Consider the following 18,262-nt stretch of genomic DNA (forward strand, 5'->3'; position numbering starts at 1 on the left):
CTTTATTAGCCCCTATTTAAACAAACAATATTTGTATTTGGATTTATGGCTTTATAGTAGGTTGTTCAGTGTATTTGAAACTACAGTATGTACCTGGCAAGCCGTCTTATGAAACTCAACCCATGTTTGTTTACATTTGTGTAAACAAATAAGGTGTGTGTCCTGTTCATTATAAAATTAGGTCAAAGGGAAGAGAAAATGCTAATTATGTTGTAGTTGTTTGTCTGTTCAGACCATTTGATTGCTAGATTGTACTATACTTACAAACTATAACATGTCCTTTGCTTCTCTACACAGGTTCCAGGACAGTATCTTTCATTGTTCCGCACACTCATAACATTCTGTCAACACTGCTGTCCATTATAAATGTATAAATTTTTCTTTAATGACCGACAATTCAAATTTTAGTATAGAAAGTGAACAAATTGATGTCATTTGGTAATTATGGCACTCAAAGATCATAGGTCATACCGTGTTATACATTTTGAAGTACTTACTGTACATACCAAATAGATTCCAATTACATTTAAGTTAAAGATAATATACATTGCTAATCTGGGGGAATTGAGCTGGCTGTAAAGTGAAGACTCAAGCTGAATTTAAGTACCTATTCAATTTATGTTAATATGATTAAAATCATGAAAACTCCTCTTGCAGAAAGAATTAGAAAAGAATACACTGAACAAAGATATATTTAAATGTTGGGGTTTTCTTTTAAAGAATATTGGTATTCTGTAATAAGACATTTTTAAGTCCGTAATTGCCAAGAGGCGTCTCTAGACCGGGCCATTTCATTGCACTAATTGGGTGGGTGGGGTTTCTATGAGCACTGCATGCCTAGCACGATTGCATTTCTTGTTAGAATATTCCTGATGTAATCCCTTCTGAGGGTGTACAGTAAATCTGCTAGATAAATTACATCATACTATCCTAGCCTATCAAGGGGTATTTCATATCTGGTCTCCACTGGCTATAACATCATAGTTGAATCAGGCATGAAGAACTGTTATGGAAATTCAGTTATCTGTTGTGATTCGTTCTTTCACTGTCAATTTATATTAACACAGCCCGCTGAACCATTTCCAGACAACCAGTAAACTTGGTTTGTGCCGTTTCCATGCTCACTGTAAGACATTTGACCACATTAACTTTGGCGTTCCTATTTTGGGCATGTAATTATATGTGAAATGTCAGACAGATTTTCACATTTTGTGTAAATTGATAAAGTGGTTAATTGGAGTTGTTCAAGCAGTAATTGCCGATACAAACTAGATGTGTGAGGCATTTATACGCTCTCTTTCTACAATCTATTCCACAGAAAATCGTAAAACGTAGTTTAACAATGACATACTGTAGCAGATTAGCAGTACATATTAGCTGTAATTATTGATTATGCTATCTGTACCACTTTGAATGATTGGGAACATTGTGTGCAAAACATTTTTAGAAACTGTCTTTTTTATTTATTTATTAAGTATTAAATCTATATCCTAGCAATCATTGTTGTCTAGAGTGTTTGTTCAATAACAGGGGTCTTCCCGTCTCTTCAGCTCTAGTAAACAGAAAATACATTTTCTGGTCGGGTTATTTATTTCATCCAATTGTGCAAGAGAACTGACACATAATTTGAAGTGACGAAACAAAACAAATTAGCAGACAAAATTGGAACTGGAACACTATGGAATTGAAGCTGATAAATGAAATTTGTGGTGGGGTTCTCTATCTCTTGACTGGATGGAATTGGTGGCTCACTGGAAAACATTTTCTGTTTACTAGAGCAGGAGAAAAGGGGAGACCCCTGTTACTGAAGAAACGCATAAATACTATCAGAATTTTTATTTTAACATTTTATTTTGTATTTAATTTTTGCTTGTTTTTTTTCTTTTTTACCAAAAATATCACTTACAGCACCATCACAACACAAAAAATAATAAGTGCGTTACAACATGGGTTTGATACAACAACAAATTTAGCACCATTTGATAATGTTTATTATTTTACAAGTCATTCGAAGCCGACTCATATTAGGGACAGACACTAGAAAGGAAATGGTTGCATTCACCAATAATGTATTATGAGCAGCAAGAGAATTACATAACATAAGTAGTAAACAATACATAAACAACAGGATATAGCTATTTATGTGAGGACCTCCTAAAAGTACAGTTACACATTTTCTAATGCCACCCTCTAAACTGAACTCTCCTCTTAAACACAGGGAGAAATATCTAAAATGTTTTTACTGTGTGATCGTAGAAACTGCTGCTGGTTTAAAGGGGACCTTTCTGAGTGTAGCACCATCTCGTAGAAACTGCTGCTGGTTTAAAGGGGACCTTTCTGAGTGTAGCACCATCTGTGCAAACACTTAATCCCCAAGTTACACAAACAGAAATCTCTTCCTGTGTATCAAATATTCAAACTGAAAAACATGAGTAATTCTAAAATGTATTTTACCATGACTTTAAGAAAGAATAAAAACTCCACTGGGGATTTGGCACTAGATAGCCAATCTCATTAAAATGGTTATGACACCACATTGAAAGAAATCTAATAACCAAGGAGTCATTTAGTACCGCTAGCCCACCTGACCACATTCTACTCTGAGCCCTCCCAAACCAGTCCTTTGGTGACTAGGCCATTAGTTACAGAGCATGGTTTTAGCTTGAATTCTATTGTTGATGACGTGAAAAACTGATGTGACACATGGATGCGTTGTTTTTAAGTAGGCTGGCAGTGTTTTCCAGTGCCTTTGAGAGCGACTTCTTAAGACACATTACATACGAGTATGCATTATGTCAGATTTTCATCTCTTCCTCACAATAGAATAGTACGATTTATTACAAGCTAAAACAATTGGAAAAGTGCTCTTTAAGGCCACAGGCAAGTAAGGGCTCTCCAACACATTCAGTGAACACCATGCCTCTCCTCTTCAATTCTATTCTACGTGCAAACATCTCATCTTCTCAACTCTCTCTCCTTGGTTGTGCTCTCGTCTTTTTCCACTGTTGAGACAATGTCTCTGAATTCATACAAAGTTATCACAAACTGCTATATTAATTACACAACCGCTAACAGTGCTTCACACCATTTATACAAGTGAAATTCCATCTGTATCCTTTTCGTCAGTCCTCCAAAAATGCAATGAACCATTTGGATTCATTCTAAAAAATAGAAAATGAAGTAAATATCCAACAAAATGTAATATAAGTCATTGGGTGTGATTAGGGTCCAAGTACCTGGATTATTATTATTTCCTTAATATCAAAACAAGATTGATACGTCACAGCAAGCAAAATAAGTGTTTTTCCTTATTCAGCAATATGAATGTGGTACACATAAAACTGCAAAATCATTTCAGCCAATGTCTTTGTGTAACAGCTTTTGATAATATGTTTGGATATTCATGTTCTATTGCTTGTACCGCAGAGCAGCATGTGTAAGAAGTCTTCTGGGAGTGCTCAACATCAGGGCAATCCATATGGCGGGAGTGCTCAACATCAGGGCAATCCACGGGATCTCGTAGGTGCCGTTGTGTCCAGGGAGTCATCGAGTCAGATCTCAGCAAGTTCCACCCCGATAGTGTATCAGATTTTCTGATTGGTGGGGGTGGTGTCGTGGTTGGGAAAGGTCAGGGGAAAGGCAACAAATAATAGGATCTAGGATCCATTCCCTAGATAATTGGACTCCACTGTCCAACTGGCATTTTATAAGGAGTACCTTTAAGGAGTGTGGAAAGCATGTGGAGTGATGACTTAATATAGTCAGGGGTCTTGTGTTGTAGTACTGTAGTTAAAGGTGCATCACTGACACAATTGGGCAGTTGGGTAAACATGAGTCCTGTCCCACTAAGCTGACCAGAGAGAAACACTTCAGTTTTCAAAACATTCGTCCTGACAAAAGAGATTTTACAATTGGACCATTGTCTGTTTGTCGCGGTTTTATCTCAGTTCTTCATCTGTCATGGTTGTAAAAAGTAAACCTAAATACAATCCCATTCTATTGGTGATGCCATTGTGTCACATTCGATTCACGGCGGTTGTTTTGTAGTTGAATAATGGCCATTTCACGGTTGAAACATGGTTGTGTTACGGTATTGCGTGTAGCTGTGTTCATATGAAAGTAGAGTCCATGGCACTCGTATCCTGTGTGCTACGGGAACGAGCCTCAAACAGCTGTTTGATCAATGCCGACTTCTCCTGTTCCAGCTGGGTGATGCGCTCACTCTTCTCTGTCACCTCCTTCATGGACACCAAGTAGAGAAGAAAAAGAGAGAGATGAGACTCATGCATTTTACCATGTGTTGTCTTGTTGTGTGCACAGAGGTTTTGCTAGTAGTACCTTTCTATCGAGAAAATAAATGATGGTGATGGAGCCTTTCAAATAGTGGTAAGAGCTTGTTTGTTTGATCACATCCAGGCTTTTTCCTGAGCTAGTTTGATTATAGACTACCCATACTGTCTTGGAAAGAGGTGTACAGTCAGACCCCAATGGTTTTCATTGCCACATCCACCAAGTGATATAGCCACTTTCAAACCGATGTCCCTATTTTGGTCACTATAGGTGATTTTCTGTTTTCAAATACTTTCAAAAAGAGAATAAGAAAATAGCCTCACAATCACAACGCATCATAACAAGTTGCAAGCTTGTAGATTCATGTCTACCTATCTTATAGATAAGTGGTTATGGTGGGCAGAACAACTACCCACCCCAAATAACCCATACCACTTCCAATGACAGAATAATAAGATGAGCATAATGCACTGACTCAAGAGACATACATGGTCACTGAGCATCAGCTGTATGGAATGTCACCAGTGGTGGAAAGTAACTAAGTACAATTTTGAGGTATTTACTATTTGTACTTGGTATAGTACATTTTGAATTCCAGACTTGTACTTTTAACAGAGTATTTCTACATTGTAGTAGATACGTTTACTTAAGTAAAAAGGCAAGTACTTTTTACCACTGATGGAATGACACCTACCTGTGTGAGAAGACGGTTCTGGTCCTTCAGTCTTTGGATGGCTTGCGGAGGGGCTGGAGCTGGAGGCTGAGAGCTAGTGGAGAGAGTTGTGCTCTGAGGGACTGGCTGCTCAAAGGCAAAGAGAGAGAACCTTATTATCCAGCAATGAATGCAGATTATTGAGTATGCTGTCGATCCAGTTGCCTACATCTAATCTCGTCAGCAATTGCAACGGTACGAAGTGAGCGGTGCAAACACGACACACGTGCATATACCGTTTGTTGAATATCAGTTTGTTGAATAACCTAAACATTCTGGATTACGTTCATATACGTAAGATGACTGGTCATTTGAGATAAATGTATGTAATTGAACCACTGAATTGCCACTTTGTGGCTTTGGATGCAAAATAATATATTATACAGCTTAACTCTGTTAGATTATGTATTAAGTCATGTCACTGGTAAGGCTATTTTATGTGGTGCCAATTATCATCAGCACTTACCATCCCAGAGCAGGAAATGAGGTCACTAAGGCAGCGGTTGACTTCTTGCAGTTTGGGAAGCAGGACATTCATGCGACTCTGGCTGGCTTCTGTGAACAAATCCTGGTAGAAGATAAAAGGTGAGAGAAAGTTACAATCTATTGTTTTGCAAAAATAATGTGGAAGTGGGATGGATGACTGAACAAAAGTTCCATATTTTGAGTTTGATTCATTACTGACGGCACCTCTACATGGACCTACCGTGCATTGGTTACTCTGGCCAACCTGCCGCTGCCTCTCAGTGACATTGTGGATCTGACCCTGGTACCAGTCCCTCGCCCGCTCCACCACCTCCAGACCTGCCAGCAAGGAGTCTTTCTCCTGCTCCAGTTCCTTCATTTGCTTCAACTGGGACAGATGATGGAGAGGAAGAGGAACAGGGTGAGATGAAAAGAAACATGGTCAGTTAACTTACTACTTCCAAGCTGGTGCCCCTGTATGTCATTCATAACAGATGTATATCTTGCAAATTCTTCAAAACATTTCCTATAGCTCACAATCCATCAATATACAACGCATTGTTGCCATGTAGATTGGTTTTGCCATTCATTGTACGATAGCTATAGGGCTCAATTGGTTAAACACAAAAATCCCAAGGTCCTAAGACACCTGATGCCACATTCTGATTTCACTAGGATGACAACAACCAGCAAAAAGGCACTATGCAACTTTAACAAGCTTTTATGCTTTCCATGTCATCCGCAAAAAATACACGTTGCTGCCAAAATCAAATAAAAACAGACTATTATAGGCAATATATTTTCCTGACAGGACTGCGAGTGGTGAGTAGAAAAAATAAATAACTCTCATCCTTTCACATGGTCATCTGTAGTGGCTTCTTTTGTGCTGGTGGATACAATGGAGCCGTACCAATTGTGCCCGACTCTAACTCCATTCTGAACAGAGACAATGTTTAGAGGAGCAATCAGCCCGGGTGTCATGACAACCACACAGAAACCTAAGAATGGGGCAAACAGCAGACCCACTTCAACTACAGTTGCCCCGTGTGTGTGTGTGTGTGTGTGTGTGTGTGTGTGTGTGTGTGTGTGTGTGTGTGTGTGTGTGTGTGTGTGAGAGAGAGAGAGAGCGAGAGGGAGAATCCCAGCAAGGCTGCATTGAGTTGTGCTGACCAGGCTTTCCATGCGGCTCACAGCCACACAGCCCAGGCCCCACTGCTGGCATTCAGCCACCTGGTGTGTCATCTTTCCATCCCTCCATCAATCCTTTCCCACTGCCTCCTCCATGGCTCACCCAGCCACTCACTGCTGTTGCTGCTGTGCAGTGCAGTACAGTACAAAGCCATCCAATTGGACAGAGGTCCCACTGGAATCATCTGACCAATTAGTAATTCATTCCAAAGTCAATCAACGTTTAATGTGTTCTCTTGTAGTTGTAACATTGCACACTAAACATATTTCATGCATTCTGACTAATCGAATATGAAGAGATTGGGAGGGGAAGAGAAAGAGAGAGAGTACAATAGGACGCAAGGGAGGGGGGTTCAGGGGTGTTTTGTGCCGGGAATGAAGAATGACCGAGTGTCGGGCTGTGTTTGTGTTGTGGCCACTGGCCATAGGCAGGCAAATCCACTGTTTAAAAGGAGAGTTGGGGAAAATACACACAGTGGGCAAGAGACGTAAACCGAGAGTAAATGATTAAAAGGTTATGGAAAAGTGTGTCTGTGTAGCTGAGCTGGCTAACAAAACGCATACTATAAGCAGCCATACAACACAATTAATACCATGACACCCCACACACAGCTTAGCTAAAACCACAAAGAGCATTATAATGGCCTTTCAACTTGAATCTATAAAGCAACTCCAAAGAGCATGAGCTTCACCTTGAAGTATTCCAATAATATGGGCAGTTGCTAACAAGTTCAAACTAACAAACAAAAAGTTCTAATATCTGGGAAACCTAAGAGGTTTAGTCCAAAGTAGAACAATGGAGCACACGGATACAAAGCAATCAAGTTAGCGTATTTTATTAAAGTCTAACGATTCAAGTTTCACTATGGTGTGTCTTCATCAGTCAAAGGTACAGTCTGTGTCTGTCTAATCTCAGTCTCTAATAACCTACTGGCAAAAAAGCAACAATAAACAGTAGACTAAATACAGATGTCAATCAAGAACACTGCCAATCACAGACGATGTTGACAGCTGCTTATATCTGCCTTGTCAAATCTCATAATAGCATATTGGTAGGGCTGTCACGATATGACATTTTACATGACGATTAATTGTCACTCAAATAATTGGCGATTAACGATTTAATTGTGTTTTTGTCATTGACAATTACATTTCTGTTTGGCTTTTAGACTTTGAAGTTGCACATGGCAGATATGACACAAAACCTAAATACACAAAGAAATTACTGACATATTTGACAACTTACTACTTAAAAAATAACATTGATAGTGGATGCGACGCGTTGTGAGCTTGTAGATCTGCTATTTCCACTATTTTATTTTACTTTAAAAAACTTTTAAAAACTTTTGAAAACATTGTTCAACATGCAAATGTAATAATTGTGACAGCCCTACGTACGCCTCCTTCAAGCCTCCTCCAAGTTGACTACTGACAACCTGGTGTAGAATCTCTCTGTCCCCCCCTTGTCTGTTTTCCTAACCGACTCACCCAGAGGAAAAAATGTAGTGCCTTGTTGCTGTAGAGACTGCTACTGAGGGGGAAGAAGACAGTGGTGTAGGCAGCCCAGACTGCTGTCCAAGCTGGGCCGGGCCGGCCAAGCGAATCCCCTGCTTCCACCAGGCCCCTGGGCCCGACCCGGCTCACTACCATCAGTGCAGTAGCACACCAAATTGCCCAGGGTGGGTCGGAGGGGGGAGGGAAGGAGGGAGGGAAAGGGGGAGGAGAGGGGTAGGGAGGGAGAAGGTGAGGAACCACTCCCGTCAGTATGCTCCAGACAGAGAAAAGGGGGAAAGAGAATGCAAAGGAAAAGAGAGCGGGGGACGGAAAAGGGGAGAGAACGGAAGAGAGTTTTAGGGATAAAGCAGGCTGAGAGAAAATGAGAGGCAGGGGGAGAGAAAGAGAGTGAGGTACCGTAGAGAGGACAAGGGAGGCAAGAGCAGGGGACTGGAGTGGGAGGGTCTGAGTGAAAACTATTGGGAGGGGAATGTGATGGCCAATAGAAATTGTCCACTAAGCAGCCTTTTCTATATTGTGTTGGCCTGTTTAGTTTCTTTGTTTTCCGCTATCTTTATTAATACATATTATTTGTAATCATACACTTGATCTAAGCTAGAGTTTAGGTAATAGGCTTAGACTACATCTTTGCCTTGGTCTACTTGTCCAAGCCGGCCCATTGAGTACTCTCCATTTTTGCAAGTTCAATGAACAATTGAACTGAGACAATTTAAGGCCCATATAACAGCACTGTTTAATCATAAACACTTCACAAACCCACAAGTGAGCTGAGTAATAATGGCATCTACTGCTCCTAATGGTTATGATGGGTAAATGTATCAGAAGAATTTCAGGTATTTGCAAATGTACTTGACAAATACCCCAACAAGAAGTGAAGCTATATCACAGGCATGGGAACATACAGTACATACTACATAGCATTGCTGTCGGGGGTGAAACCTTGTACTCTATGTCCAAAACTGTTACTTTTCAGTAAATAGGAATAGGAATATAGTTAATGATTTAGTCACAACTTAGCTCTTGTTAACATTTGTCATGTATCAAAACCCAAACACAGAATTAACCACTAAAATAGCAGATCTAGACCCTTAAAATGTTTAAATGATTAAAAAGATTTGTACACGTCGCAATATGAGTCTGTGACACGTTGTGAGCTTGCAGATCGTCTATTTTCTTTTTTATAACGAAACAGGCCATTACTTTGCAAACAAAATGAATTATTTGGAATACTGGATAATAGTGGATATATATGGTTTCGGCACGACAGCAACGGCAGTCTTACTCCTCTGTGTGTGTGTGTTTATGTGTGAGTGTGTGTGCATGTAACAAACCATTCCATAATCCACTCCATTTGAGATGGTGTGCCGTCTCTGCTCTTCTCGGCTACGCAGATGGCGTCTGGAACCACCAGTAATAAACCCTGTTGCTGATTCACTCTGAGATCTGGGTAAACATGGCTCTGGAACACCTGGAAGAAAGAGAGCGATAATAATTCACAGGGAGTTAGAGTGCAATTTACAATTTTTTCATCATCAGTGGTTTTACTTTAGTAAAAGTATCAATACTGCAATGTAGAAATATTCTGTTAAGTAAAAGTCCGGAATTCTAAATATTGTACTTGAGTAAAAGTTCAAAAGTATTGGCATCAAAATGTACTTAAAGTACCAAAAGTAAGATTACTCACTATGCAGAATGTCCCGTTTCAAGTGTATACAAATCTTTTGAAAATAGCAGACCTCAAAGCTCACAACACGCTGACACACGTTGCTGGTAGATATTGTCGATATTTTTGTTCGACTCTTATACAACAAAGTAGTGCATTCATTCATAAAAATAAAAAAAGGATGATATATGGAGATACAAGGTTGTGATGATAGTAGAATGTATAGGCTATTGAATTAACAAATGTATATTGTCTAATAGAACGTACTATAGTATTAGTTTGTATCGTTTAGTATAGATTAGTATGGTAGTGTAGTGGAGTTTATATTGTTTTGTATAGCTTGAAATGCAGTAATTAATTATAATTGCTAGCTTTATGTAACCAAATGTTTACCATATAGGTTTGCAACCTATATGAGACCTGTCCTATATGATAATAGGGTCGACAACAAGTACACATGCATTTTGGTGGGACTGCAACAAGATATCAAATTCTGGATATCTTCCAAGCCTATGGTACGTCCTTGTAACTTCACACCGTGGGAAGATTCATAACGGAATTCTCTGAGTGATGGTGTTTGAGTTTTTAGCCATTATAAAATGTATTTGTATAGTTTTACTTGATCATGTTTTGATAGTGATGGATAGTATGAGAAAAGCAAATGTTTAAAAAAAAAACATGCTTGTTTATATATATTTTTTTTAAGCACTATGAACCTGACATCCTTATTTTTCTTTAGTTAAAATATATAGAATGATCTATAAGCTTACATTGCGGTAAGATCTTGTAGATCAGATTTCTTTTTATATATTTTTGGTTAAGTTTTATGCAAAGTTGTCTTCACCTGCCAGTAAGTTTCTTTCAAAATAACACTTCAAGATGCCTTTCCTGATCCAATCCTAACTGGATTCAACTCAAGACCTTACTTCAAGGCTGCATCAAGCTGCATTCCACATACCAGACAGGCATGTTTTACGGTACTTACAATCATTTCTCAAAGCATACTGTTTGGGTTTATGGGAGAAACCAAAGCCACTGGATTCCAATCATTTCAGTACGGTATGAAAAACATCTTACAGAGATTTTAATCTTGCTTTAGATATTAAATCTTATTACGTTGTCTTTTTTTTAATCTTTGTGTTCTAATGCATTTTCTAGTACGTATACGTATAATATTAAATGTCAATACAAAATAGTTTTAATATTTATTTATGAACCAAATTAAAACATCCACAACCTATTCGCCGCATAAAAGATGTTTAACCAACACTGACTGACTAAATTATTCAGTTCTATATTTATTTACAATAATATATGGCCAAAAACAAGACAATGACATAATTTATTGACTGCATATGGACCCACTTAAAGCCTAAATTTCAGTGTCCCTGTTCATGTTGCATCCAATGAAATGTTTCCTGTTGTAATAACTCAAATAATAATAAATGTAATTGAGAAACAGAATATCTGTTATTGTTATATGGAAAGTTTTTGGCTTTTTCAATATACTTACAGGTAAATCTATTTAAAGGGGAAGACCACCCATTTTCAATATTGAACTATGTCATTAATATACCTTAGAGGAGTTGTGTGGAAATAGAAAAAAAGTTCCCTCCCTTCTGTGTTGCCTAGAACTGGAGGATTGATTTTGGGGTTTGTATTGTAAAGTACAACTTGATGACATCACACATTGTACTTTACAATACTTTTTTAGACTTTTTTCTATTTCCACACAACTCCTCTAAGTTATATTAATGACATAGTTCAATATTGAAAATGGGTGGTCTTCCTCTTTAAGGTTATTGACAAAGAATACTAGGAGAGAAGAGTATAGCTAATGCATGTTTCAGCAGCCAACACATTTGCTTAAATTGCTGAAGCTGTGAGTTTCCATGTCTACCACAGGAGGGAGCCATAATTCCTCAAATAATGCTGAAATCAATAAATCTGCATAACTTCCCATTGAAAAGACTAAGGAAGTGGAACACATGAACAATCCTTCCTGGGCCTCCTGTGTCTTCTTGTCTTATATTTTGAATACAAAATGTGTGACATTTAACAATGTTTATGTGGTTCAATAATCCAGTAAGTAGTATTTTATTAATAGAAATGTAAGTACAACTAAACAATTTTCATAATGCAAACACATTGTTCAATGTTATAGTTTCAGGGCACATTTTCATAATTTAGTGTAGCAAGTGTAGCTCAGAAAACTTTACAGTGACATATAAAGTATCAACACTCAAGTTGACACGATTGTCCACTTGTTTTAAGTGTATACTAGTATCACAGAACATAACAACCTTCTTAACCAACTCACTAGTAGTGATGAGAAAACCTGCCAGACAGTGCGGACAGGTGTTATTCATTCCTCCATGTAGCGATGATCTCATGCAGTACAAATCACTAACGACTGCTAAGGAATGTGTTATCTACTACTTTCAAACTTGCTGTGGGAAAAGGGCAGGTTAGGGAGCATGATTAGTGTGTGCACGCGCGTGTGAGCATGTTTGTGTGCGTGCGCATCAGCTCATGTCTCCCTAACTAAGGGTTGTTCTTTATGCCTCAGAGCTAATGTTGTGTAGTCCTAGGAAGTCAGACAGGCAGCAGGTCTTGACAGGTTTTCTCAAAATAGTCTTCCTTCTCCTGCAATGTATAACCCATGTAGGCATGTATACATGAGGAAGTAAGCAGCAATGCTATGAAACAACTCTTTCTTGTTGGAATACTAATACTGTCAATCATAGAATGATATCCAGACTGACGCTGCCTTTTGAAGTATTACAACTGTCAGTAAATAATGCAACTGAACTAAGTTTGCCTACCCTAGGTCAAAGTGCATAATTACAGTAGTTAAGTGTAAATACAAAAGAAAAATGCATTACTATACAAGGTTCCCACACATTCTTACCAATTCATTTCCAAAACTTTTCCAGAATATTTAACCCAATTTCCAGGACTATATAACAATAATTCAGCTCAATAACAGGTAGCTTACTCCTATGCGCAATGCCCAAAGACAGTGTTTGCCAGTGGTTCTCAACCTTTTCAGGCCATGACCCCCGAAATAATCATTGTTTTAACTGGGGACCCGGCACCCTGACAAGCACTAAGTTGAGGAATTTTGCATAACACTGTTCTATTGTGAAAATAGCAGATCTACATGCTCACAACACCTCGCAACGCCGGGCGTTGTGAGCATGTAGATCGGCTATTTTCACAATTTCTGCCTCTAATATTTGACAATTTGGTGCATGTTTCATTTGTAATTTCAGAGGTATTAGCAAAATCTGACTATAATAATGTCATTTATAATTCATTGTGGATAGTAGCTAATACTTATGTACTTAAGTACAATGACGCTCATTGTGTTATTAACATTAACATTTAATGCAATATATTAAGCACTCATGACAACCTCACCATTGTGAGTTTAGACTGGAGTGTACAAAAGCCACTAATATTGCATCTGAGACCAAGCATGTCAGAAGTAAAAGCTTGCAATATCTCAATGCTTCTAGGTTCCACTTGGCTATTGCAGTCCAATTAACGGATTCAACTAGCATGTTCAATTATCCATTCCAACTCAGACAAATGTAACCAAGTGGTCCCTCGGTTACATTTGTACACTCAAGGTTTAAATTAATACTGTGAGGATTTTAATGTATCTAACAAGTGACAACGCTGCCCTGAGTGCGAGTGAAGTAAGTAGCCGAGAAGACCCCCAGGGCTCTGGAAGGAGTTGGTGGGGACGGTGTTACACTTATAGCTCTAGACAGGCCTGGTTAGATCAAGCACACTCTGAGAGAAAGAGCGAGAACAATTGAAAGACACGCATGGTGTAAGACGGGAGATAGGGACATTTGATCCTGCATGAGTATGTGAATATGACAGATACTGAAAGAGTAAGTGATAAGAGAGTTCCACAACTGAACTCCTCCAAGTACAACTTTAGTATACCAGGGTGGGTCAGTCTAGTAAAGACAAGCTCAAATGTACCATTGGACATTCTTAAAGCTTCCTGTCCCCCACTTGCCCCCAATAGCCATAAATTATAACTTCCAGTAGAGGGTGCTAATATGCGGAGGTTACGTCTCTCCTGGAGTTATAACGCAGAGTAAAATAGCTCTCGCTGGTTGAGCCTCCATGTCCCTAATCGCCTCAAAACATGTTTAAATCATGAAGTTGCTCACCTCATCGTCGAAACAGCTTTATATCTACCGATGAGCCCACTCGTTGGCATGTGTTAGTCCATATGTTTCTAATAAATTAATGTTTACTAAAACTTCTCTGAGACTCGCGTTTCCTCGTCGGAATGTTTCCGCATACAGAGCGCTTCAGAACTACAGAACGTTGGAATACTTCCGCATACAAAAACGTCATGTCCTAGTATGAGCAAATCGCAACGGCGATCAACGTCACGTGATATGTAGCCTCGCGTAGCCAGGCTTTTACTCATCTCGCGTGATATGTTCGGCCATTTTACCCAAGCAGTTCAAAAACAAGGAAAGCGATGAGACTCAAAGAAGTTTTAGTAAACATTAATTTATTAGAAACATATGGACTACTAACACATGCCAACGAGTGGGCTCATCGGTAGATATAAAGCTGTTTCGACGATGAGGTGAGCAACTTCATGATTTAAACATGTTTTGAGGCGATTAGGGACATGGAGGCTCAACCAGCGAGAGCTATTTTACTCTGCGTTATAACTCCAGGAGAGACGTAACCTCCGCATATTAGCACCCTCTACTGGAAGTTATAATTTATGGCTATGCCCCCAACATTCAGCCACAGCAGGGAAGGTTGGAACTCCTCGTCTATCTCCCCATCCTCAAGTTAAACTCAGACAGTCTCCCCAGAGATTTCAGATAACAGGCTTCCTATCTCTGACCTTATCTAATGGATGACAACAGGCATCTCCTGTAAAGCGCTTTGGATCAAAAGCGCTATATACATTTACCATTTACGATTTTTAACAACTTTCAACCTGGCATGATTGATTGATTGACTGAATGAATACTTTATTAGAAGTTCTCAGGTAAAGTACAGGACAGTACAGTTCAGATACAAGGTCTACTAAAAGTATTTAAACCATATGAAAGCACAATGACTTGTTTGCATTGGGGTCTTTCTGTACTGAATTCATAAGTCCTGATTGACATGTCCGGGCATGTCATTCTTTACAGGCGTGGGGAAAAAAATCTAAATGTTCAAAAATAGTGGAAATACCATAAAGCTTTGTGAGACACAGACATATTAATGATGAAGATTAAAATAGGGCTTAAGTGATCATCAGTTTCTGGACTAAATGGTTGATATCCCTCTCCCAAGACATTACACTCAGACTTTAATTGGCCACAAATAAATACTTACAGCATGTAATTGGTCTGCATGGCCTTGTATATGCAGCTGTTTAAAATGTAATTACATGCATATTAAATTGTTATGCATGTAATTGGATGATTTATTCTGGAAATCAACTCTCTACTATATTGTATCCTGTCTGGTGTCTATGTGCATGACATCCTTTCATGACAATTATGAATTCAAGAATCTCTCATGATTCATTATCTAATCTTTTTAGTTAAACATCATCACATTGAAGTCCTGAGATCATATTAGATATTATGATTCCAAGTTCCAACTGTGGCTTATTGTTGATGTTTTGGAACTCTAGCCTAACAAACATTCATTTTGAAAAAGATGGGAATGTTAAGAGACTTTGATCTGTTTAACCGTGCTCTTACTTGGCTTTTGGAGCTGTGGAGACTCCAGCGCCAGAGATTCAATGGACCGAACACGACTCTGCTGTGGTGGCTGCTTCCCGACGTGGACCTGCTGGTCAGACCGATAGCAGCCTCCTCCTCCTCCCTCTGGTCCAACGACGGGGATCCGCTCCAGACTCCTTCCACTTCTTTCGAACCCCGCGTTGAATTTGTACCGCGATGTTGGTGGTCCGCATGCTGGGAACCCACCGCGGTCGTCCTCGTGTCTGGCCCGACTCTGGAGCGAGGACGCGCGGCTCTGGTGCTGCTGCGGCGGCGGCTGTGTGTTGGTCACATTGCTCGGCCCCAAGGGCCGAACCTTGTTCTCAACTCGCGTACCGACGTTGCATGCTGAAAGTGGGGCAGGTTTTTGCAGATGCTGCTGCTGCTTGGAATGCGGCTGGCTCTGTTGTTGCGGGTGCACGGCGGCGTGGGTCTTGACAACGTGACGGTTCTCTGGGTTGAGCATCGAATATCGCAGCCCCGCAACAAACCGCTCAAAAGTCAGGCAGCCATGCGGCGGGGCGACCCGCCTCAAGCACTCCAACACCCCGCCGGGCAGGTCCTGCGTGCCCGCGCCCTGCCAGCGGCTCTCGATCTCCGAGATGTGGACATAGCCTCTTTGGCCATCATCTAAAATGTCAAAGAGGGTCCTCAAGCTGTGCAGGAATGCCTTCGGCAGTCCATCTGTTGAATACTCCGTCTCCTTTGGTTGCATTTTGACAGGTTTAAAACGATCTCCTCCCTTGCCTTGGTGGAAGTCTTCTTTTCTTGATCCAGTTCTACTATATATTGTCGATGACCCGTTGAATGTGCAGCCCTGACCGTCAGTCGCTATTAAAGCCATATGGAGTTATCAATAGTTTATAATTCGGGAAGAGTTTATACAACAGAAATGTCGCTCAAAGTTATTATAGCATACCGATCGATTGCCGAATTGTATAAACTATTGTTGGAAAAAACAAAGACTTGCTCTTTACAGGGAAATTGTTGAATGAAAATTCTGCCCTTTCTCGCCGAAACTCTCTCTTCTCTTCCAACCTAGTTCTACTAGCTCCGCAGGTCGATCGATGCATTCAATCTATTCTGTTCTTGCGGGCCCGCCCTTCAAGCGACAGCGATAGACTGGGATCAATTAAATTAACACGTTGCAGATCCGGTCGAGGACGGACACGGAAACGGTCCGTGTGTGTGCATGTATACGCGCGTGAATCACCAGATTCAGTAGGCGCGTTCTAGACCGGATCTGAGCTTTGAACAGTGAATAGGAACCAGGCTTTACACATGTCCCGAAGACAGCCTGGTGACGTGCCGTTACGTCAGCGCACATTCACACTCGCACTTTCAATCATTGGTCACGGTGAGCGGCTGCCGTGCGCCTATTGGCGGAGGCGTGTGTATGGCAGAGGTTTGAGTTGGGCTTTTGTTATTCTCAAATCTGAGACGTTGGTTATATTCACACTTCTGGATTCATATTCCAATCCACCCACACCCATGCATACTGCATAGTCCTTAAGTAGATGGGTAGGTAGGCCTATGTGTATTCTTATATGGGCAGGCATGTACTGTGCATGTGTGTGTGTGTATGTGAATGAGTGAGTAGAGTTGTATTTTAATAATTTATGCTGTTATATTATGTGTTGTTTTATCACTAATGTAATGTCTTGTAATGTAATGTTATGTTCTTATGGACTCTTGGAAGGTTAGCCCAATGGGCTAAAAGAGATCCAAATAAAATCAAATCAAATCACACCCATGAGAAAATATTGAAACAGTACCTTAAAACCGTATGAATTCACAGTTTTACACCTGAACTCTCTTTACCACCAATATGCCATAATGCCAGTGATCTGATCACTATGTCAACAATCAACGATCAAGGCCTGTCAAATATCTAGTTTTAAACACATATAACAGTGTTATGACACGCCTAAAGTGAGAGGCGTAAAGACTGCAAAAGTCTAGTCTGTTCTGTGTTCAAAACAAAGATGATATCTTTGTTTTGGTTATTTTCTTTATAATTTTCATTCTAAACAAAGAGGCAGTAGTAGTCTACTAGCATAGCCTACATGCTGGGCCCTATTTTCGTCCATGCTCTAAACCTCTTAAACTTCTTTGCCTTTTTTACTATTTTGAAAAACATTTTTAAATACTTAGCTGATCTACATCGACACGTTGTGAGCTTGTAGATCAGCTATTTGAACTATTTAAAAACGTTTTTCAAAATAGTAAAAGTTTAGTGGTTTAGGGTTTAGCATGGATGAAAATATAGGTCCTGATGTCTCATACAGTCACACAAATTCACAACAGACTAGCTGTCTGTAGTGTCTGAATCTGTCACTTACACACAGGCATGCAAATTCACAACACACACAAAACATGCGTGCACATGCACACACATGTACGCACACACACACACACATGCACACACACACACACACACACACACACACACAAACACACACACACACACACACACACACACACAAACAAACTATTCAATTGTTGTAGTCCTGTGAAACTTAGCGTGTGCGTGTGTGTGTGTGTGTGTGTGTGTGTGCGTGCCTCACATGCTCTTTCACAGGACCTCAGCGATTAAGTTTCACTGTTTCATGCTTTTAGTGTGTTCTTAAACCCACTACCTTCCTAGACGGCAATACA

General features: G+C 39.9%; 1 protein-coding gene across 1 annotated transcript; it reads right to left on the reverse strand.

The window, feature by feature from the left end:
* Positions 1 to 4,109: 4,109 nt before the first annotated feature.
* On the reverse strand, positions 4,110 to 16,448 carry sapcd2 (suppressor APC domain containing 2; the record flags this gene model as incomplete). The annotated part of the gene is made up of 6 exons (XM_080742555.1): positions 4,110 to 4,238; positions 4,985 to 5,089; positions 5,469 to 5,570; positions 5,709 to 5,855; positions 9,502 to 9,638; positions 15,584 to 16,448. 6 exons carry the CDS (start codon positions 16,446 to 16,448, stop codon positions 4,110 to 4,112), a joined length of 1,485 nt encoding a protein of 494 aa, XP_080598681.1.
* Positions 16,449 to 18,262: the final 1,814 nt, after the last annotated feature.

This window comes from Nannobrachium achirus (genome assembly GCF_963921795.1).
Source record: "Nannobrachium achirus genome assembly, chromosome: 15".
NCBI classification, from domain to species: Eukaryota; Metazoa; Chordata; class Actinopteri; order Myctophiformes; family Myctophidae; genus Nannobrachium; species Nannobrachium achirus.